We start from the raw sequence: 24394 nt of genomic DNA on the forward strand, positions 1-24394 counted from the left end.
CCCTATCGCTCTCCGCGGCACTCGCGCTGCACCCGATGGGCGGAACGCGCGGCCCGCGGAAACTCGAGTGCCCCGTGCGCGCAAAGGGCGTCACAAATGGCTGTCGTCGTGGCGATGACGTCGTGCCGGCTCGCGACGACACTGTCCACAGAGTAGCAGGCTGCAGCGCGGCGGCACCCTAGGCTTGATCGACGGCGCGTGGAAGAGGCGGGGGTGAACAACGACGACGACGGGGAAATCCCTATCGACCCTATCCGCGGCGGCTGGCTAACCTTGCGGCTCGTCGTCTCTAGACGTTTCCACCTGAGGCCGCGGTGTGGTTCGCTCGCTCGCTCGCCGTCTCTCTCACCGGGATCTCGGGCTTTCGTGCGGCCGAACCACCCCACACACGCTTCGCCCGCCTGCGGACCTTGATCTACGTTGACGCGTGTAACCCGGTCAACCACCCGCTTTGGCACGCGCGACCAGCCAGCGGTCGGCGGCGGCGGTCGCGCGCGATCCGGAGGAACGAAGGTATCGCGGTGTTCGCGACGTCGTGCGCGCTCGCGTGACGCGCCAAATCAATCACGTCGTCGACGAGCGTATCGCGGGGGCTCATCTTCGGTACGACGAGAGGATCTCGCAGCGCGCGACCGGCGCGGGCCCGTAATTCATTTCTCCTCCGCTCGGGAATTACGGTCGCGCGATATTAGGCGGTCCGAAGGTCGGCGCGAAAGAGAGTGTGTGTGTGTGTGTGTGTGGCGTGCGGACGATCCTCTTCTCGGTACCGCGCGCGACGGGGCATCGTCGCGCTCGCGTTCGGCGACGCTATCGTAATCAGTTAATTTCCGGGCGTTAAGCGGTTTCGTCGGCCGGCGAATATTCGGGACGACGGGAGATACGTGGTATGACAATTCGGCGGCAGGTGCGCGGGATAATCGCCGGCGGTGCTATCCGCCGATCAATTCCTCCTTCCCGGGCACAGCGCGAGCTCTCTTCGCGCCTCTTCGTTGTTACAGCAATTACGGGATCGACACGCACGCGAGAGACTACGTCGGGAGAGCGCAAGAAGAGGAATCGCCAAGAGAGCGATTACGGATCGATAGGTACGTGTGCCTTGCTTATGCGGTGCTGCTTCTCGAGCTGTGGTCGTCGTCGTCGTCGCGTGCTCCAAGATATTAGGATTCGTTATAAATCGCGCTCACGAGGGAGGCGGAGAGAGAAAGAGAAAGGTTCCAAAACTAGAATTAGATTGCCGCCCTCGGAGTGATTAAGGGCTCGATCTTGATGGATTCGAGAACGGAGAGCATGGGAATTAGAGGTTGGAATTAGGATCCTCTCGAGGTTAGCTCGAGGAGGAAAAGGAAGCGAGTTCGGCGAATTAAAGGTGGGAGCGGACGTTCGAGCTCTCTCGACGCGATGCGTGCGCGCGTTCGTGGCATTTGCGTGCATTCCACTTGAGAATATTACCTTTTTTTTTCGGCGCATTAGGGCTTAAAGAGATTAAAAGTGTAATCAGTTTCGTGGTCGTTGACACTCGCAACGGCCGCCACATCGCGCGGTGGCGACGCAGTGATGCGCGAAATTCGATTAATCGTAATGCAATTAACGCAAAACGCCCCGCGGCTTTCTGGGCCGCACAGCCGAAAGCGCGGGTATACCTTCCGCTCCGCATTCTGCGGATGTTTTATTAAATTTCGTAGCACCGCGGTAGCCTTCGGTCGATGATCGATAGGTAAACTCGCTTCACGAGCGAAACGAACGGAAGAATGAAAGATAAATGTCGCGTTTCCAGACCAGATCTCGATCTCGAAGGCGCAAAACAACGTACTGGCGTTCACTAGAGCCTAATTAGCCGCGGTTAATTGACCGAGACACGCGTCTTTCCTCCCCTCCCTGATTCTATCTGTTTAATCCATCTAATTGCTCCATGACGAAACATAATGAAATTATGAATGGATTAAGTAGCGGTGCAACCGAATGTCTCGCGTTCCACGCCGCTTTAATTAAGTCGCGTGACTCGCGCGCGTATCGCTACCAGTTAAGCACTCATACTCGCTCCGAGCCAAGAGGGAGAAAAAGAGAAACTTTCGATTATCAATGACGAAGTTTTTCCGCGAAGCAGAAATGGAACTCGCGCGACGCTACGGCCCGAGTTGTACTTGCTCTTTAACGACGGCATTATTTTTATACCGCGGCTATTAAGTTCGATATTACCGTGCCGGATTGAATATTTAAATCACACGCGCCTTAATCCGCCGCTTATATTGCCGACATCGAGTTAATTTCACGATCAAGAGCACCGATAAAAATTCCCACGCTTACGGAGAGGCGCGATCCCGCTCTCCGATGACTGATTCGGGGGTAGGAAGGAGAGAGAGAAAGAGCGCGTCGCGTACACCACACATACAACCGGAGGGAGAGATCGAAGAGCGAACAATTGCGCGGCTCCGACGCGATCCGCGGAGGAAGTTGATGCCCTCCGACAAGTGTATTACCGCTCGCGATAAGTCGCAGAAATCGAGATTGTCTCGAAACGTTCGCTCGAGAGACGGCACGTGAATGCCCGTTGTCTGTCTGATATCTATCCCGCGAACGATCACGTCAATGAAGATCGTTCAACGGCAGCCGACGTGCCCGATCGCTCTCTTTCTCTCTACCACTGATAGGCAAACATACCAGCTTTAGAATCGCTCGATAATGTTTCCCCAGTTCCTCGCGGATACGTCCCGAACGGGGGTTGTACACACACGGCGAAGGTTGCGGACGCGAGGTAATTTATTTAGCGGACGATCGTTTTATATATACATAGAGATGACATCTATGTTGAGATAGCGGCGTGCAAGCGGCGCGCAAGCGGAGACTGATTCCTCCCGCGTTTATACCGCGGTGTCTTTACGGCGGGGTGCCACCTAAACGTCGCTTGTCGGAAAAATTACCGGGGAATTTCCGAGGTGCTCACGGCCGGGCGGAAACCACTACGATTGAAGAATAGAGATTTTTCTCCCGATAAATAGAGACACGGTAGGGTGGCCGTGGGACGTTAAGCTAAACGACGACGCGCATGACTGGCCGGCGCTGAATAGCAGAGCGTCGCCGCGCACACTTGGTCAATTTTTTACGCTGCTGCCCCACGGCCAGTCCCCGAATTTGTTTTTGGGATCAATAGGGGGAACGTATCGGTTTAGAGGTTAGATATAACTCCGCTCGCGTCGGATTCTTCCGGACCTACTTACGGAGAAAGAGGGTGAGAGGAAGCGAACATTCGCGACAGCGGCCGCCGGAGAAAAACAAATTCGAAGGCGAACCGGGAGAGCGATCGCGTGAAAAATTGACAAACTGCGCGCGACTTTGCCCGTCCGTCCGCCTCGCTCGCCTGTCCGGCCCGCCTCGCTTCACCATTTTTCCGGCCTCGCTAACCGACAACTAACGTTTTATTTTTGACAGTTTTGTTATTCGATATTGATCGAGCTTTTGCGAACGATAGTGCGGCCGCGATGGCCGGTTCGGCGGAATTAATTATTTAGAGACAATCGGTTCGCCGGCGATTTATACTTCTCCTGGGACCGGCGGTGGCGCAACATTTATACGTTCTTGTACCTGTAAATGTGGTTCCGCCGTAACTGATAGCGGCGATATTCCCTCGCCAAGATGGTGGTAGTCGTCGCTTTGGAAAAATTTATGAATTTGCCACCGTGGCCGGGATTTGTCAAACGTGACGGAACGTGTCATCTCTTTGAGGGCGTATTTGCAGACCGTCGACACAGTCGTACAGGTTGTCGCTCATATTTTTAGACATAAAACCGCGCGGCTGAAGTTTCCAGCCGCGCGTCTCGCGGAGTCGGACTCAGTCGCGAGGTACGGGAGGGGGGAGGGGGAATTCTTTGACCTTTTTAGCGATGCTTCCGTGGCGGAATCGCGTTTCATCGGGACGCGATCGTGCTTGAAATTTTTTTTTCGACGAGTTACACGCACGCGAGAGAGGAGCCGGTTTCACGGGCGAGAGGGTGGCACGCGCGGGCGAGTGTAAACGAGCGCGCACGTTCGATATCTCCTCTCTCTCTCTCTCTCTGCCGGCTGACACAATAAACACAGCCGTGCTAAACTAAGAAAATTATATTCCTCTTTCCGCCGGCGCGTCAGGCGCACGAGGGGACGGCGGATGACGGGGAGTGCTTCCGCATTACCGAAGCTGAAAAGGCGGCTAAGTGTTTGTGTACCCTGAAGATCCCGGGAGCGGTGACGATGCTGACGGTGGCATCACGACGGAAGGAGCCGTGGCGGTATTCTCCGGTTAAAGTGGCTGTGTGTGCGCACGGGGAAAACGGAGCCGGAAACGGGCTGCAAGACGGCCGGGGGATGGAGGGCTTGAGCTAACAACCCCTCCCCGTTGCCACCCCCTTGGTGGACTGAAACTTTGAATGTCACAAGGACTCGACGCGCCGAAAGAGAAAAGAAATTGTTCGGTCGAGACAAGGGAGTGGTGGTGGTCGTCGTTGTGTGACACGAATTAAAAATGGAGACGGGCGCTCCTGAGGCACGGTCGTACTTCCTCTGGAAAGTTCGGGATCGACCGCGATGCGCTCGTAACACTCGTAACGTGTAACGAGAAACGAAAGCTCGGGGAAACGAGAGGGGGGAGGCGAGGGAAAAGAACGGGAAGAATCGCTCGACGTGACGTCCGATGTCTCGCGAGGAAGCGCACGGTTGTTTGCCGTTTAAAACTGCGGCGACTCTCGCGCGCGCACTCCGTTGTCATCGGGAAAAGCGAGAGAGAGTCCTCGGACAAGGAGGGTTGTTTCGCGACCGGAAATTGAACGCGACCATTTACGACTGTGTAATAACTGGCTTCGTACCGGACCACTTAAACAGCAATTGTAGGTCATCTCAGGCGGGGCACTTGGCACGGCACAATATCGCGCTCTTGGCGTGTTAGAGCGCCGAGGCCGTTGGTTGAGGTTGTTGACAATGAGACTGGAAAGTGGCGCTCGAACGAACGAATCCATTGAGCGGCAAATGCTGACGGTTAATGATCGTCCGTGAGACTGGAATGGCGCGACGGCGCCGGAATGATACGGACGTGATTAAAAATGTATCGGCAATACATTTAACCTTTGGAATGCCCGCCGGGAGACGTTATACCATTTCTCGTTCTCTCTCTCTCGCCCTTTTTCTCGCTCTATCGCTCTTTTTCGCGCTCTCGCTTCCCTCTCTCTTCCGTCCTTTAGTTCCCCCGTCCGCATCTCTCGCTCGATCGACTTCTGATTTGAACGGATTTAGGAGAGCGCAACTGCGATATAATTGACTTCCGCAAAAACCCTTACAGTCGCGAAACTCGTAATTGCGTGACGATTCTAATAAGTCTCCTCTGAAGCGAGATTCGAGGCAACGAGCGGGACATTGAGTTATTTCAAAGCTACTTCTGCCTCGTTAATGCCGCGAGGTCGACGATGTTTGAATGGTCAGAAGTAACTTACTTCCAGCTCTATATTAATATCGCGCTTGGAATGAGATCATCCTGGAATCTCGATTAGATCCTCGTCCGGAGTTTAAATTTCATTTCGTATCATTGGTGGAACTCCTAGGAGCGCCTTAAGCAGCTTTAATAACGTCACGTTCTACATCGGCAGAACATCGACGTACGCTCTAAAAGGTAGGAAGTCAACCGGGAATGCATCGATCGTCATTTCAAGTACCGCACGAGGTCGTTCTGCGAGCCATTCTCGACGCATCGGCCAATCGCGACAACGATCGAAGCACGTTCAAATTTTATAGCCACTAATTTCGCGGAAGATTCGATCAGTCCGACATGCTCTCCATTAAATTCATCTCGAGAAATCGATTCCCATTTCCTGACAGGAGAGCGCGTGATTTTCAATTTGTTGCAAAATTTCTTTTATTTCTTTCGCCCATCGTCATATTGAACACGAAGGAAAATATTTTTTCCTGGCACAGCGAACTTGTTCGCTGCTGTAGTGACAGGAAAAAAATTTATTACACGGAAAAAAATAATTTTGCCTTTCCAGCGAAATGTTGCGACGACGATCAAGTTTAATTGGCATGACCAAATTGTTTTGCCGTCCATGTATCCAGCAAACAGAAATTAATACCATTAATAAATCTCTTTTTTTGCCGTCCCCGTAATAACTAACAATTCACTGTGCCAGCAAAATATTTTTCTCCGTGAAGCAGACTTGCAACTGTTAAAAATAATAATTTACACGTGAACGTTTTTGGTTTTGAAGTTATAGTCATATGTTCGTAAGATATTATAATTATAAAATAGGATCAGAATGAGAGGGAGTTGCTCGCTGCAAGATGCGGGCAGGATTCTCATTTCGTATCTCTTTCTTACTTAGTTGCGTTAGGATCAAAGCTATCGCGTTCCGAGCGTAACTTTGAAATCTCGCCGAGCGAAATGGCCGTTCCGTTAATGCGACCCGCCATGCGACCCGCCTAACTTATCAGGTTCAACATAGTTTCGAAGAAAGTTTCCGGCTCTTCGTAACGCATATATTTTTGCGGGAGTTTCGTTCGAATTTCAAGGAACGCGCGCGTTCGCTCGCTCGCTCGCTCGCGCGCGCATCGCGCCGAGTTTCGCGAATGTTTATCAAGTGTACGCAAAGTTTACCGGGATAACAAAAGCCGGTGGCTAAGAGAGACTGAAAAATTACCTCGAGGAAACTTGGTGATATCCGCGACCGAAGTTCGGGAGGGAAGAGAAGAAAGAAGAAAGAGAGAGAGAGAGACGTGTTAAAATAAAAAGGTATCCCGTGTAAATTTAGTGGCGGGTCGCGTCCGCAGCCATTGACTTTTTCTCCACCGCATCCTCTCGCTTTTTCTTCTGGCGCGCTGCCGATCTCCATAAAAAAGTTACCGGTATGACCTCGACCGCTTCTATCATCCTTTCCAATTATTGACAGCGGCGGGCTTTCTCCCTCTTACTAAAGAGCGTTATCCGTCCTCTCTCTCGTCCTCCTCCTCCTCCTTCTCTTCCTACAGGAATCGCGTTAAGCAGATTCGTTTCACACATTCCCGAAATACTGTGTGACCGGCTTTCGCCTTCCTCTCGAGCCGCCCCCAACCCCTCGTAGCTGCATCAACCTCAAATCCATGTTCATTACGGATAGATTCCTAAGCCATTAACATCCCTATAATCTTCCTCCGCTTCGAACAACGCCATCAATCCTCTCCAACCCTAATCCAGCCCTTTCCATCTCAATTTTCCCGATCATCCTTCACCGTCCGGCAATCTTGTAAGATGATAATACGACGACGGTGTGTCGTTAGAGCCTGTCGTGTGAGATAATAGCGCGACGACGCTATTAACTGGCTCGCGAGCGGCCGAAAAAGCTTCGAATTGTCGGCTGAAACATGTATGTTTCGCGCATACGAGATTTCTCTCGAGCGATCGCCGACGTTTTATTTTATTTTTTCCCATCGGACCGAGATGGAACACGCTCGTTCGCTTCCGTCCTCGCGGACGCAAATAAATCTACTCGATTCCGCCTGTAATCGGAGGGGGGATGTTGTCTCCCGCGTTTCCAGGATACGTGCCGGCCGAAGAAATGGGAAAGTTTGTATGATGCTATCGGTGTCGTACTTACGCGACGACGTCGTTCGTCGGAGAAGACGCGCGACGTCGACGACCCGTCGCGATTGCTAAATTCGACATCGTCGTCGTCGTCGTTCCCGTTCCGAGGATATGTTATTTTCAAGAAAGCTCGGGCTTCGCGTCGCGCGGATCAAGTGCGCAATGGCGGAAAGTGGGCCAGGTCGGCTGACGGAGGTAAGTTAACGGCGACAATGTAAAGCGGTTTCAACCCTTTGCCCGACTCGATAGCGCCTCGCGGTTGCGGGATTAAACTTTAGATAGAATCGTGAACTTTATTTATCTACTTTGATAGCGCGCGCGCGCAAGAGAAGGAGGGAGAGAGAGGAGTCTCGTAGTCCTTAAATCGAACCGGCTTTCTTGCTCTCTCTCTCTCTCTCTCTCCCCGCCACCTCCTCTCTATCCTCCCTCGGGCGGCGCGGTACGTGGATGACACCGAACGAGATAAACCTCTAATTTCGGATATGACGCACGTTATCGCGCGAGCGTTAACGGCGACACGTTAAAGCCGCGCCGTGGTAACAGGTACTTAAATAGATTCGAACGGCTTATTTCGAAGAGAGAGGGAGAGAGGGATCTAACTCACTTGCGAGTTGATTTTCGACGGATATCGACGAGACGTGATGCCGCGTTTGCATTTTCCCCGGGCAAATGCATCGCGATAATAAACGGAGAGAAGGGGAGAGTATCGATGAAGTTAACGGCGAGGCTCAACGGCTCTCGAGGATATCACTCGAGGTGCAACCCGGGCGCGAGATTTCCCGTACTTCGATTCTTCATCGAGTTCCATTATTCCTCATTAACCTTATTCGTGTTCCTCATTAATCTTCAGTGCGAGGAGGCACTTGTATCTAACCGCGCTCGGTCTCCGGCAATCGCTACGTTGACTCCCGACACGCTCCCCTCCCGCCGAGCGGTATCGAATTCGAAACTCGCCTGATCTGAAACGAATAATTCCCACGAATTGCGCTTGCCTGCTTGCAGATGCAACTGTCAGCCGCGGCGTCACGGCTTGAGCACACCACGGCGCTCAAGGTGCGATCGTCCGGAATGAAACATTGAGATAAAGGGCGCCGCGCATTACGACGGAGCGCGACGTTTACGACGGGTTCCCCCGGGACAGCCGCGAGACTCGCAATAAAGAAGCGGTACATGGGCGACGTGTTCTTCACCCAAGTATCGGCAGTTTCCGCCCGCTGTCCTCGTATCGGACGTCGACCGCACAAAGCCCCCGCGGGTTTCCGATCGCGGAAACGACGGATCTGTCGTCCGTTTTATCCCGGACTGCGCGTCGAATTCGCGATTCTCCCTCCGCTCTAAACCGCTACACCCCCGCGAGAACGGACACGTACCTGCGTGCGGGAGCTCACTCATCAATCCGCGAGAATCTCGCGTCACTGGGCGCGTTAATTGGTATTCCGATTTCCCGACAAAGGTAACAAGCATGCCTCGAGCGGTCGCACGGCCGAGTCCTGCCGTCGAGAGTTCGCGCGAAGACAATCGCGTAAAGGTGTCCGGCGCGAAATGCAGCGCACGTTAACTCGTCCGTCGTGAGCGATCGTCGCGATAAATCGATCGCCCGCGCGGTATCGTCCAGTCCATCCCGCACCGGTGGTGGTTTTTCGTCATGCGAGCGAAAGTCAGCGGACGAACGGCGACGTGCGTCGCGTCGGGCTTATCGTCCGGCTTGTACCCGCTGACCCGGAAGGGCTCGAGATGAAAGCGCGCGCTCCGTCCGGATCGCGAGATGTCGGAAGGGCTGCTGGTCGGATGAAGAGGACGGCCGAAGATATGCCGGCGAGTATTCACGGCGGGACGAGTCGTCGCTCGCCGATCATGCTGCTGCTGGCCGCGTGTTGGCTGCTGATAGTCGTCGGTCAATGCGCCGGCCAGAAACCCATCAATCTCGGCGGCAGCAGGAAGCGCGACGTCTACATCGCCGGTTTCTTCCCGTACGGCAACCACGTGCCGGAGGGCCACATCGGCCGCGGTGTCATGCCGGCGGTGAAGCTCGCGGTGGAGCACATCAACGAGCATCCGACGATACTCAGGGACTACCGGCTCCATATGTGGTGGAACGACACGGAGGTGAGCTGCTTCCCTTCATTGCGACGTCTCGTGGCGCTGGTATTGTTGTTTGAATTCCGGCTACCCGGCTGATCGAATCTTTTCGGTATTATCCGGTTATAACCGCGCGGAAGGGAAGAATTAACTTTCACAATTCAAAAACTAGCTTCCACACGAGTAAAAATTAGCTATCCGAATATAATACCGAAACTGAAATTTAGTTAATTCAGCTAATCCTTTCTCGTCCCTGTACTTGGTACAGAGTTAAAGAAACTGTGAGAGTTAAAATCTAGGTCTGGTAATTAAATTTCAGTTGTATTTTACGGACAGCTAATTCCTTCTTTCCATGCGAGCTGCAGCCGCATCTTTCGGGTATTCGAGTATACGGTTAATTTCAAATCGCGAGATTATTAATTCTTTTAACAATAACAAAGGACGGATGAATATACTGCCGTCTCACAATAATAAAATTAAAGGCATGTCCCAAATTTTGCATTCGTACGTCTACACACGTGAGGCGACTTGCGGCTAAGTTCAATTTTGTAGAAAGTGTATCATAATCTCAGCGAAAGCAAGGCGTCGCGAGATGACACAGCGCGGGGTGACGTGTGATGCACGGCGACAAGAAACAATCTCTCTTTGCTTGGTTGCCCGGGTAATATCCGCGAATATGGGCACACGGATAGCCGAGTAATACTCGATAATATGGGTATATTACTCGAGTATCCATCGGTAATACCGGTGTCTTGGGTATCCGGGTATTACTCAGATACTCCCCCTATATTTGTGGATATCACCCGGCCAGTACACGAGTATAAAAAGGCGTGGATCATGCCGACAACATTACTCGGCACCACGGATCGCACCTGCTCGCGATCTAATTTTTACTTTACTCGCAATCTCGGCCTGACTCCGCCCGAAGGGGCGCTCCGAGGAGAACCGTCTATCCGCGTTGATTTCAGCGTTAATCCAACGTAATCCCGGCAAGGACCACGGAAATATCGTGGTATTTATAATAAAATAACATTGTATCATAAAAGAAAACGTAATTAAAATCTTGAATATGGTGTCAATATTATCATTGAAACGTGTATCGATCGCTGCGACGATGTGGCGGAAACGGCTTCCTTTGCAGTGAATAAAACATTCGTTATTTTTTCGTCGGTTACAAAAATTTGCCGATATTGGCACCAGGAGGGGGAGAGCTAGTTTCCGCGTATTGCGTTTCACGTACTGCACGTTAAAATACGCTCTGATTCCGCCGTCCATGGAAAAGCAGTATAATTTCGGTTATTCCGACACTCGATGTTATACAGTTGAAAATAATCTCTATGTTTATTGGAAACAATGGTTCAACTGGTAACAGCACGAGCGTGGCGCATTTTTACCCGGGATCTACATGCGAATCGCGAATTAAGCACGGCGGAATCACGGCGGTGCTGCGAAATCGCTCGATAAAATTCGTCGCGCAAATGCGACGCGCATTTGGATCCGTCGAATATTTGACGGGTGAACGCATTGTCCCCGGACGCGAGAGGGAGAGAGAGAGGGGGAGAGAGAGAAAATGAGAGGGAGAGCCGGCTTTTGCCTTTGCCAGCCACCGATGTTGCTACGCATCGGTCGATACATCCAGCAGCAACCGCCACTTGTATCTCAATTTCCGCTGAATTAGGAGCTATCGACGCGGGACGATTTATCGCGTTGTTTACCGCCACGATGGCTGCGATCGCCGCAAATTTCGCTGAATCCTCGCCTAATCCCGCGGCCCCGTCTCTCTTCGGGAGTAGCGCGCGGATAAGAATCGACAAACGTTGACAATATCGCGCGAACACACGCCCGAAACTGCGGTATGAGTCGCGCGTAGATCCTTTTCGGTTTTCGCGAGCTCGAGTTTCGCGGCCTCGAGCCGCGCCCGGACGCGGGGAAATTGCGGAGAGAAAACTTTGCGAGAAGTAGAAGCACCGCATGCCGCGAGTCAAGGATACCCCATTGCGCGGCCGCAACTTGGAGGGGAAACTTCGCGTTTACCTTTATGTAGCGTCTCTCGAACTGTACGACACCCACGAACTCTCGTGGAATTAGGTCCCTTCGAGGCTGACGTCTGTGCATTCGAGAGGGCTGCGGCGGATTCGCGCGCTTTAAATTATAGATGGAAATTTATGCGGACGCGCGCTTACAGGCCGCGCTCGCGCGACGTCTATGAAAAACAATGTGCAAAATCGTCGAGCGGAACAGCGGTATAAATTGCAGTTTTCTCATTTCGAGAAACCGAAAGGATTCGCAGGGTGCCGTTCCGATGGCAAAAACGGCCGAGCAGTCACGGCCCTTTTCCACTTACAAAGGCGCTCGTGGTTCTCCGCGTACGGAGAAGGAAATCTAATATTTTGTTTTACGTCAAAGATACGTTTTACGCGCATTAAACTCTCGGAAGCGCGCGTACGTACGTACGTTACTATTGTTAACTTGAACTGCTATTCCGTACAATGACTCGTACCGGGGCCCTGTCGACTCTCTCTCTCTCTCTCTTTCTCTTGCGAGGCGAGCAGCCTGGGCAGATGCAAAATTATCCTGTCGGAAATTTCCCGTGCACGTGGTCTGCACCTGAAGCGACCGCTGACCGGAATGAAATAATGCAGCGAGATTATCCTGTTAAATATACTCGACGTTCTTTCGATAAAGCCATGGCGCGGGCTCTGTGGAGCGGCGGCGATATATATATTTAACGTCCACGTAGCCACGTTAGTAGTACTTTCTCCTCGCTTTTTCTCCCAATGCAAGGTAAACAGCCATGAAACGGCGTTTTTTTCCCCCCTCTCAATATAATTTCCCGTCCGCTGAACCCGGAGAATCACGATTTACGATTACGGTGGGCGCACGGAAAATCGCTGAGACCCGTGAGACATCGAATTATGAAAGTCTCGAGTCAGCTCGGAAGAGGTCGGGCGACAAAAAATACGGAGAGAGCAGCTTGTGCGCGAAGACGGGTAAGATTAATCGCCCCCCTCCCCCCCCCCCNTACTTGTCGAAGGGATATTGTGGGAAGTTGTGCTCGCGCGGGTCGGTGCACAGCGAGTGCACCACGTGTATCCTGAGATATGCCGCGGTAGTTACGGTAAATACGCGCGCGCGCAGACGCGCGCCTGACTATGCTCATATATTTTTCACTGTCGCTCCTCTCTCTCCCTCCCTCTTCGCCGATTCAACGCACGATCGCGCAATGTAATGCAAAATTCATTCTTCTCATTTTCTCGTTTGTGCCGCGCGAAAACGATCGCCATTTTCGACGCTACCCTCCCAAACACAGGACGTTCTATGACACGCAATCGTATAATTAAGGAATCTGATGCTTCCGCGAGTCGATACCGCTTCCGCAATTTAATCCGAGACATCCGAGCACAAAGAGGATACCTCTTTCCCGACGTAATGGCGGATTATCCTTTACCATCTGCTTGCAACAATGCGACAGCCCTCGACAATGCCCATTGTTCGGGATCGATAAAATTGCTCGATGCTTTCTGCTCGTTCTCATAGTGTTTTGTTTGGAACGCGATCTGGTTTACTCGTTCCGCCGCTAGCTTCTTTTCAGTCTGATATCGTCGTGATCGTCAAACGGCGACTAATGAACTCCGAGTTCTTTCTCTCTCGAGTTACGCGTCCCCTCCCTCCCTCGTAACACGATTTTCACGGCCGGATTTTTATCCACGGCTCGTGATAACCGATGTATCGGAAATCGATGTAAAATAGAACGGGGGACGTGCAATAAACGTGATACGGAATCTCTCTCTAGGCGGCGACGGCGGCGGCGACGGCGGCGGTGAATGCGGACGTGTGATTTAAAAAAAATTTTAAAGCACGGTCTCGCGGTCCTCTTTAAATATGAACATTTTGTAAATGAAAAGATAATGGAAGATAATAAGCAGCCCGCTGCGGGAATTGCCAGGACGAAATGTACGGTGGAAGAATAATCGCGCAATACTAACGAGAGAGCAATTCAGAAAGTGGCGCGCGCGCGCGGTTTTCGTCTTGAAAATAATCCTGGTTGATTGTAGAAATTTCCCGACAGCGCGCGTGTAATAAATTCACTTCTTCGCGCTTAGGCGAGGATCCATTCCATTTCTGCCCAACCAGAACTCCTATTTTCATTCGTGTAATTAGATCCTTTTATATCCTGTCTTAGAAACGGGGTCATCCGTTTGCCGACGATGAGCGGCGGAAAGAAGGTAGCGGATACGTTGAAATCAATTCCCACGTGGTAGAAGAACACTCGAAATGGCGACGATGTCAAAGGAGTATGTAGACACATGGAAACTCAAACGGAATATGCGATGCCGCTCCCCCCCACCGATGTGATCGTTCGTCGCAAAAATAATTCATAGCTCAAAGATCCTCTCCCCCCTCTCCCGTCCCACTCCTCTTCTGCTTTTCAGATCGTTATTTCGGCTACGAAGCGTAAAGCGTTTTATATTTATCTACGTTAAATATTTATTCCTGCGAAGCTGTGGAACTTTCCAAAGCGAAGTTTCACCTTCGATGCGAACGTTTAAAATACCTTCCCCACGTTTATTATAAAAAACCATTATGGTATATAAATAACAAGAGTTCTCCGCGCTTCCTCCTCGAGGTAAATAAGATCCCGAGGTATTCGTGCATGTATTCCGATAACACGCCGATTCCGCACAAGTTTCCGGATTGATTTCGATAATTATGAGGATATCGGCATCTCTCGACAGTATTCACTCCCCCCCCCCTCCCCCGCAGATTTGGCATAGCTCTATCCTCTCGGCTTTTCTCTCTATTTTCTGGCTGTACCCCAACAAACACTTGTTGATTCTGCAAATATCAAAGAGGGCTTTCGATGTAAGAAACGATCACTTTCCATCCTGATGTAAATATACTGTGTAAACGCGAGAGGAGGGCCGAGAAAGAGAGCGATGCATCCGACAATATTTACATACGGATATTGCGCATATCCTTAACTGATTATAAACTGATCCCCTTCGATACGCGGACTTGTCTCCGATTTCCTTCGAACTTAAGTCTCAGTCTTCGGCGCTTTACGACTCACGAAACTTCAAAGACTAGATTAACCACTACGGAGGAAGGATCGGAAGTGAGGGCTGTCGCGATGTTTCCATTCCATTCGTTTGTGTATCTTGCAGTGTAGCGCAGCCGTCGGGATGAAGGCGTTCTTCGACATGATGCACAACGGACCGCACAAGGTGATACTTTTCGGTGGCGCTTGCACACAAGTCACGGACCCAATAGCGAAAGCTTCGAAACACTGGCGCCTTACGCAGGTAATGAGATGGTAAAATGTCGTTGTAAATATTCATGGCAAACGAGAGACCGTCCACCCTCTATCCCGGCTTGTTTGCATACTCGCGCGCGCGCCTACATAAATACGCAAAAACACACACACACACACATGCGGGAACAGTGAGAGATACAGACATTCGCGAAGGAGATGCAATTCTTTACCAACATTCGCTCTCTACCCTTACTGTTGCAGCTCAGCTACGCGGACACCCATCCTATGTTCACAACCAATAGCTTCCCGAATTTCTTTAGGGTCGTACCGTCCGAAAACGCCCTGAATGCACCGCGAGTGGCGTTGCTGTTGCACTTCAACTGGACCCGAGTCGGAACGATTTATCAGAACGAGCCCAGATACGCATTGGTAAGACGAACACACCTTGACGAATGGTCGCGTGATACGTTAGTATCAAATTCTTCGGATAAAGTCGAATAAAAAAAGAAAGTGGGGAGATAGAGAGAGGGAGAGAGAAAGAAAAGGATTTGCCGAAAGGAATAACGGAATTGAAAAAAGAAAATTGACGTTTATCGTACTAAATGTCAAATATAATTGAGAAAGTGGCTCAAACAGCGTTCTCGACGGTTGGGAACAATTCGGGGAAATGAAAGGGTTAATTAATCCCCGCCTCGGGAGCGCGTCGTTCGTTCTCTACGTGCGCGCGCGCAGGACGGTGATGTATATTCAGCAACGGCTCCATTTACATTATAAATGGAGATTCGCCGCCGCTAGCGGCTCGTGTGAACAAGTTAAACGCGCGAACGCGTTCGCGCGTTATAGCGAAGCGCGCTTTCGCGATAAGCACTCGAATTGCGAAAGCAGAGCGGTTAGCCCTCTTTCTCTCTCTCTCCCTGCTTCTCCGGCTCACTCTCACCCCCGTCGCGTCTCCGCCCGTTGGTTCGCTTTTGCAGGTGCACAACCGGCTGCTCGCCGATCTGGACGAGAGCAAGGTGGAACTCGTGGAGACGCAGAGTTTCGCCACGGAGGTGACAACGGCCCTCGAGAAGCTTAAGGAGAGAGACGTGAGAATCCTCCTGGGAAATTTCAATGAAGCGTGGGCCAGGCGAATATTCTGCGAGGCTTACCGTTTCGGCATATACGGTAGAAAATACCAGTGGGTCATCATCGGGACTTACACGAGGGAATGGTGGTTGCGACCGGGCGGCGGATGCGCACCCTCCGAGCTCTCCGAGGCTCTTCACGGTGTCATTCTGACGGATCTACTTCCGCTGACGACCGAGCACCAGACCACCACATACGGGATCGTAAGCGCATCTATCTCCATATACACGCGCGCGCGCGCACACATCACAGGTTAGTTTTCGATTAAAGCCGCTCGGATTGCTCCGTGAGCGGTTGAAATCCCATTCAACTTGGGGGAGAGCGGCTGGACTTTGAATTAGAATCCGAAAGTTGGTCGCGACACTGCGAAATTACGACGCTTTTGTGATCGCTGCGGAGTCAGCACGGCGGATCTCGAAGTTGATATTTCTCCCTCTCTCGCGAAATCGCGGACGGAATAATATTTCTTCCGCGATGTAAGCAGCACCGGGCGCAGTCTCGCGAGAATCACGCGGAAAATCGAATTGGACGAGGGATTCGTGGCTGTTGCTGTGCACGCTCCGTGTGCCCGCATATAACGTCGCAGCAGGGAGGTATTTCCGATGGGATACGAGTTGGCGAAAATCGCGTTTAATCGCGCCCGGAGCGTTCGAGAGCCGCTCAATCGGAAACGACGAACGTCGCGCCTCTTTGAATTCTCCTCACCCTGCGAGCACGCCTGTTGCGTCTCGATGCGTTTCTCCTTGCAGACCCCGGAACAATACCAGGTAGAATACGACTCACGACGGGGCGGCGAGTACTCCAGGTTTCACGGATACACGTACGATGGTATCTGGACGGTCGCCCTGGCCGTAAAACACGTCGCGCGCAGGATACGACACTTCCATCGTAACCAGACTATATCCGACTTCAGATATAGGGATGTATTATGGGAGAAGCTCTTCCTCGACGCCCTAAGAAATACAAGCTTCGACGGTGTCACGGTAAGCTGGCCGGCCTAGCAATTTCGCAACGCTCGTGCTTCCCCTTCGTGCACCGAATATACAGTCGGGTGATGCCGTTGACGGCGATGCTCTTAACGCTAAGAACCGTACCGTCGTAATATCTCGCGCGCGCGCGGAGGGGGACAAATTTTATTGGGATTATCGCGTCCCATAGTCCAGGCTCAACGATAGCCCCCCCCCCCCCCCNCCCCTCTCTCTTTCTTTGTGTCTCGTGGCGAAGCATTTTTTTCTTTCGCGTGATCGATCGATTCGCGTCGCTCGCGCTTCCGAATCGCATTGTTATTCGTGTCGGGTATAAAAGTACTCGCGCGACGTCGCCACGAAACTGCCTCCCGGGAGTTGCGGGGCGGGGGAACTCATTTAAAGTGACGAGAGGGAGAGTCGACCGAAGGAAGACGTTTATAAAGAAAAGCGAGGATTGGAGAGCGGGGTCTTTAAGCTCCCTCTCATTAGACGAGCGGCAACCCTTGCCTTCGATCGTGGCGGCGAGGCCCGACGGTCGCTGGCACTTTGTGCCTGTCTTAGACAGAGGAAAAGGAAGAGAGAGAGAGAGAGAGATGAGGAACGAGGCTGTATTCTCCGGTAATCAACATCATGGCACTTGCACCCGACGCGCGTGTTACACTTGACCGTCTTTTCGCACCCGAGTGTCTCAAGAGCATGCATCATTTTTCTACATGCATCTCTCTTTCTCTCTCTCTCTCTCGTGCGACCGGCGGTGTTGTGAATTTAATGAGTTCTTTTTCCTTTTCTTCCTTCAGTTTTTTCATCCTCTTTTTCCTTTTCCCCACCCCATCCCCCTTTTTTTTCCTCCTTTTATATCCTCGTTTTACATTCGTAGTACGCGGCGGTGTTCCGCGTAACGCTATGCATTGAGCACGTTTTAATATTCCTCGTATAACGTTATGCGATGAAAAAGGATATATTGTGTACGTGTGCGCGAACGTGTGTATGGCGGCGATAGTACAACGGCAGAACGGTATTCGGTGGTGAACCGAATTGAAATTAAAACGAAATCAAAAGCATGACAAACCACCGGGCGAGTTAGCGGAGTAAATTGACATGAGTTGGTACCGGAATCGCCGAACGGGATTTTTATTTTAAAATCCGATACACCCCGCGACCCCGTCCGTGGTAATATACTCGGTATGATGACGTGGATGTTAGGAATTTAAAATTTACAGGGGCCAGTCCGCTTCTACGATAACGAGAGGAAAGCGTACATTCTTCTAAAACAATTCCAAAGTAAGTTGCCCCCCGGATATAAACTAGCGCAAAATCTTTAGGTTTAAAGGGACGAAGCGCCTATCTCGGGGGCAAAGTTGCCAGCATCGTTAATTAAACGCAAAGATTCGCGCGAAAAGCACACCGAGCGAGAGATCGCGCACGCCCGTTCGTTTTATAACTTTAATTGAAACGAGAGACGGATACTATTATAACGGTTATTTCCAAATCCAGCGTATATACTTCACGGCTAAACGCGCATACGCGTTTCTCGCGTGCGCTTTTGCCGAAACGTATTCGAATTATAAATCCGAATTGTCCGAAAAAAGAATCGCATGGGAGTCGAAACAGGTGTTTGGTCCGAGATAGGAGCTTCAAGCCTATTTATCCTATTACCGTATCGAGACACGCGCGTCCCCGGTTCAACGTGAGTTCTTCACCCTTTTCTAGACGGCCGTGAGGTAAACGTAGGCGAATACGATAGCATAACCGGTGTGCTGGATCTCACTCGGGGGGAAGCCCTGTTGTGGAAGGGCAGGGCGCCGCCAAAGGACAGGACCGTTCGCATCATCGAGCACTCCACCGTGGACATCACGCTGTACGCGGTGCTAGCCTCGGCCGCCAGTGTCGGTATCGTCTTGGCATCCATTTTTCTCGCCATCAATATCAGATACCGGCATCAAAGGTGACGGGCTCCGCCGTAATACGTAACAATTACAGAAACCGCGCGTAACACGGAACCTCCATTCGGCTTCCCCGTGGGGATTACTTTTTTCCCCCGCCTTCGTCCGCGCGTGTCTCACGCGTAAACTAAATATTGCAGATACATCAAAATGTCGTCGCCCCACCTGAACAACCTCATCATCGTCGGCTGCATGCTGACCTACAGCAGCGTTATCTTTCTCGGACTGGACTCGCAATTGTCGAGCGTAACGGCATTCCCGGCCATCTGCATGGCCCGAGCGTGGCTGCTGATGGCCGGTTTCTCGTTAGCCTTCGGCTCCATGTTCTCGAAAACGTGGCGTGTGCACTCCATATTCACCGACGTGAAGCTCAATAAGAAGGTAAAGCCCCGGACCCTGCCGATATCGGCCGTGCGCTACTCGACATCGGAATATTACATTCGCGTTTTTAAACGTTACATAACGAATACTATCCATATACCATCGATTCAGGTGATAAAAGATTACCAATTGTTCATGGTGGTCGGGATATTGTTGGCTATCGATCTGACGATCATGACGACGTGGCAAGTGGCCGATCCGTTCTATCGGGAGATCAAGCAAATGGAGCCCTATGTGAGTAAAGCTCAAGCGAGTGAAAAATGCATGCGACAGATAGATCGGTGAAAAAAACACGAGCGACTGTCGATATCCGCGTTCGCGATTCGTGATATATGTAATATGCGCGGGGGAGAAAAAAAACGAACCCGGTTGTGCTTCTCGATTCCAGCACCACCCCTCGAGCGAGGACATAATAATCATCCCGGAAAACGAGTATTGTCAGAGCAATCAGATGCATATTTTTCTGGGATGCATATATGCATACAAAGGCCTTTTAATGGTAAGTTAAGCTCAAATTCGCCGAGCCCGACCTCTCGGACAGACAGAATGGCATCCCCAATGGGACTCTTGCCGGGCTTTCAGATATTCGGTGCCTTTCTGGCATGGGAAACGCGGCACGTTAGTATCCCAGCATTAAATGACAGTAAATACGTGGGGATGAGCGTGTACAACGTTGTTATAATGTGCGTCACCGGCGCGGCTATAAGCTTCGTGCTGACTGACAAACAAGATGCCATGTTCATAATGCTGGCGGTGTTCATAATATTTTGTAGTACAGCCACTCTTTGTCTGGTTTTTATTCCTAAGGTAGGTTCGCGCGTCACATCTCAACTGTACGTGTATCGTTCAGAGAGAGAGAGAGGGAGGGGGGAAGAGAGAGCGTTCCTCGTGATAAGGAACGCCTTGTTGCATTTCAGGTAATAGAGTTACGCAGAAATCCACAGGGAGCGATAAATAAGCGGACCAGGGCAACTCTGAGGCCGATGTTGAAGATACGAAGGGACTCTACAGTCAGCGAACTCGACGAGCGTTTGAAGGAAGCGAAGCTGGCGAATAAAAAATTCCGGAAGCAACTGTTGCAAAAAGATTCTGAGCTTCAGGTAAGCTTTTACCGTCCATCAAACTTTCAAACAGTATTACGGTAAATATTACTCCGTCGGAGTTACGAAGTGCTTTCGTCGAGTACGTTATGCAGTAACGTTAGTCTGTCATCTCGTAGAGCTCGTGAGGTCCTTCAGATTTCACGACGAGTTCGAATCGAATCTTGTCGATAATCAAGTCGCAACGGAGGGAAAAAGATGTGTAACGCGTTTTACGTAATAATAATTGTCCGGTTGCGTTTAGCCAGACCCCTCCTATCCCTATCTCTTCGGGCAATTTCACTAAAACACTCCTTTAACGGACTGTATGCTGATTAATAAAACAATGTGCCCGAGCACTCAACTAATTTGAGAGAAGACGACCGCGATCTTCGATTAACAGAAAAGCGAGCGACGCACCATCCATTCTTAATTCGGTTATAAATAACCGCGACGTCGTCGCTTCGTGTAGCTCGCCCTTTGAGAATAACGATCTGGAACTATTTCGGGAGATATGCTACCAGCGGCCGCACGTTTACGTAATGCTTAATTCAGAATGATGTTCTACATCGGACGACGGCGACGAGAGAGAGAGAGAGAGAAAGAGAGAAATAGTGATTTCATCGCGTTTGTTTCGTTGTTACAGGGATTTTTGAGAAGGATGGGCGAAGAGGTCGTGAGCGAGGCGCAAGAAACGGTCGACACGTTGCCGGTTCCGAAGCAGGAAGAAGTCGTTAAAAAGGAGGGTACGCGTCCCACTTAGTACTTGTCCGAACAGTGAGCGATATTTAATTCTCCGTTAATCGCAATATTCAACAGATACCATCCTAATGCTTGTCAATTTGTTCTTCACTGTTCTTTATGCACTTCAGTCTCTGGTCTATCAGCCAAATGCTAACGAAGGAAAAATTGTTTCAAGAAGCAGAGGAAATGAACAAATTAGTGTACCTGTGCGAGATACACCGCAGCTATTCATGGGTGAAAATTATTCTCCCGATTAACGGAGGGTTAATATTATCCCTCATAATTAATTATAAGTAAAAATCGTACAAACTTTCAGGACCGTCGATAACTACAGAGACGACCGATATCTCAATGTCCATGTGCAGCCTAAACTCGTCAACGGTGTCTCAACCGGAGGGCGATTACGTCAACGTAGATCAAGTAGCAAAGTACGTAGGCACATTCGACGTCGCTCTACGACCTTAAGGGCTTTATAACACTTCAATAACCCTGTCCACCACCACCAACCCCCCGTCCACTTTTCCCCGAGAGACTCCGGGTGCACGCGATTCATCGTCCATTCTCAGAGTAGTCGCGTGACGCTTGTTGCAGGAAGAGATCGTCCATCGCGAAAACCACGTCGATCACGATCGACAGCGAACGAATGGCTATGACGGCGCAGGTGATCGAGAAGAGCATCTCCCCGGATCTGGAAACGGTGGCGGACGCGCCGCCGTCGCCGCCGCCGACGACAACCATGAGGACGACGATGACGACGACGACTATGACGACGATATCAACGGTGGCGGCGACGACGGCGGCGACGATGGCGCAGATGCAGCACACTTGCGGCGCGGAGGCGCTGCGACGCAAGAGCGTTCCCAGCGAGACGAGCAAGAACGGCGAACCGTTGCTGCTCCGCAACAACAGAAGCCCGGAGCCGCTACCGAACGACGTGACGACGACGCGCTACGACTTCGTGCCGCCGGTCGTCGAAGAGAGCGACTCCGTGATCCTGGAGGAAACCGAGATCGCGAGACACGTGTGCCACGTGAGGAGAAGCAGGGACGAACGCCGGGCGAAACTCTCGACGCCGCCGCCGACCAAGAACGTCTCCTTCGGCGAGCTTCACGAACAAAGCTACATTGAACAAGTGATCATGCCGTTTCCGCTGCAGTACGTGCCGAATCATCGGCATTCCGGTAAGAATCCACGGAATTCCTTTTCTTTCTGCGCCACCGTCCCGGGATGGAGCACGCATGTGCCGGATTAATTAGGACCGCGGAAATCGCGAATATAAATGTAACTTTTGTGTGGAAAGCGTGAGAAAATTCAAGAGCCGCCTCACCCATTTCTTGAAGGGGAAAAATCGAATATTAGCGAGGAATTCCGATTTCTCTGTTCCCTATCGGTTACAATCGTGCAGTATTCGCGAGATTTTCACGAACAATCCGCACTCTCTCTCTCTGCAACGGACGGAAATTTTACGAGCGTACGGGCGTGAGGCGATACGTTGAGCGGTTCTGTTAACAGAGAAATACGAGGAGTCGATGTCGACCATCATCCAGCGCTCCATGTCGGAGCGCTCGCGGGAGAAGTGTCTGCGGCTGCACATCGGGGGCGGTCACCCCATAGTCGAGTGCTCGCACCGTGTCGCTCGTCGCATGTGCCGGCATGCGGGCTCGAAGCTGCGCCATCAGGCACGGCTGGAGTACGTGCAGAGCACCCCGAACGTGGCGACGATGCACAACAGCAAACACGCGGCGGTAAATCCGCGCGGCGGGACTGGCGACGTGAACGGTAACGTTGTTAGCGTTGATATACCGTTGCATCCGCGCCAAAATCGAGCAATCGGCAGTCCGTGCCGAAGACGCCATCCTCGATCGGTAACGAAAATCGGCCTCGGCTTCGCGTACGGAGGTCGCTCCCAGCCGTTGTGTGTCACGGATCTATATGAAAGCCTGTTTTCCGCGCGACAAAGGCCGATCGATCTTGGCGCGTCTGTGACGAGGATGGCCGGTGAACGATACGCGGTATCGTCGCGACAACTCTCTCGAGCTGGTGTCGTGATTTGCTCACAGGTGGTTCCGCGGTGAACGTCTCGAAGATGTACAGTGCCGTGTCAGACGGTGAACTGCTGGATCTGACGATCCTGCCGATCTTTCAGAAGCTCCTCACCGAGCGGCATAAGAGCACTGCCAGGCGGGGCTATCGCTCGAACATAGCCAGTTGCCCGAATATATCCATCAAATGCGACATCGTCGAGTACCTCTAACGGCCAGTACCAGTGACCCGGCATTGCTTCGCTTCGCCGGGTCTTCGCCGCGCTGGACGGAAAACTCACGTTCTCTGGCCGTGGAAAAACACTCGTGGACTCACAGTCGGTAGGGTGTGTTAGAACTCGATCGTTTAAGTTAACTAATTAATCTCGCGCTCACACACACACACACACACACACAACAGTTTCGAGCCTCGACGGTTACACAACAAGCGAGACACGTCGCTTCCAAATCGGATGTATTTCAGGCGATTCTCCGTTCCGTTAATTTATTTATAAAGACGTCGATGGGCCGCAATAACCTATCTACCTATATCTACCTTCCGCGCCACGGCCGCCGGGTTAATTATTCGTTCCGTCTCTCGCGTCCTCGCTCTTCAAGCACGGCACTTGATATCACGATAAACGAACGGACGAGGCTAGGAATTAATAATAAACAAACGCTCTAGTAATAATAATAATAACGCTCGAATCGTATAGTTCTCATCGTGAGACGTGAGAAAGACACCGGTCGACGAATAAGCGTAAGAAACGACGACTTTTTCTATGACACACGGGATATTTTCTAGCGGCGACGATTCTTTAAGTAACGATGTATAGAAGACGATGTAACAAACGGAGGAATGTAAATCCAAAGTTAAAGTTAAGTACTCCCACGCGGGTTCGCAAACTCGATATGCGGAACTCGTCGAAATTTCTATCCCCGCTCGTCTCGCTCGTCGCTGTAGTCCGGATTCTAGACGTAAACGGGACAGTAAAGGGTACGGATTGCGCGCGATACTATCGAGCACACTTAGTTACTTGAACGTCAGTCAATAGATCTTGTATCTCGTTAGTGACGCGACTGCAGCATGTTACGCGATATATATAACGAACGTCGCGAGAAAGCAAAACGAGAAGGAAACTCTCGCGTATATCCGTGGTAGCGCACGTTTTCGGGGATAAACTCCGGGTGAGAGCGGGGGTGGGGGGGGGGGGCACAGGGAAAGGG

General features: G+C 51.4%; 1 protein-coding gene across 4 annotated transcripts; it reads left to right on the forward strand.

The window, feature by feature from the left end:
- Nucleotides 1-24360, forward strand: LOC106746860 (gamma-aminobutyric acid type B receptor subunit 2). Of its 4 annotated transcripts, none has more exons than XM_014623955.1 (19): nucleotides 1-1085; nucleotides 7528-7768; nucleotides 8576-9679; nucleotides 14818-14955; nucleotides 15168-15335; nucleotides 15881-16234; nucleotides 16781-17014; nucleotides 18220-18280; nucleotides 18710-18944; nucleotides 19083-19323; nucleotides 19435-19557; nucleotides 19712-19822; nucleotides 19906-20130; nucleotides 20241-20423; nucleotides 21049-21148; nucleotides 21463-21574; nucleotides 21738-22327; nucleotides 22659-22925; nucleotides 23207-24360. In XM_014623955.1, the coding sequence occupies exons 3-19, from the start codon at nucleotides 9308-9310 to the stop codon at nucleotides 23398-23400; spliced, it is 3708 nt and encodes a 1235-aa protein (XP_014479441.1). In that variant the 5' UTR covers nucleotides 1-1085; nucleotides 7528-7768; nucleotides 8576-9307; the 3' UTR covers nucleotides 23401-24360. The 4 variants fall into 4 exon arrangements, with proteins under 4 accessions (XP_014479441.1, XP_014479443.1, XP_014479445.1 ...); XM_014623957.1 differs by having other exon boundaries at nucleotides 21481-21574; XM_014623959.1 differs by lacking the exon at nucleotides 19906-20130.
- The last annotated feature ends 34 nt before the right edge of the window (nucleotides 24361-24394 follow it).

The sequence above is a fragment of the Dinoponera quadriceps genome, unplaced genomic scaffold (genome assembly GCF_001313825.1).
Source record: "Dinoponera quadriceps isolate SergipeBrazil2010 unplaced genomic scaffold, ASM131382v1 scaffold1565, whole genome shotgun sequence".
In the NCBI taxonomy this organism is placed as follows: Eukaryota; Metazoa; Arthropoda; class Insecta; order Hymenoptera; family Formicidae; genus Dinoponera; species Dinoponera quadriceps.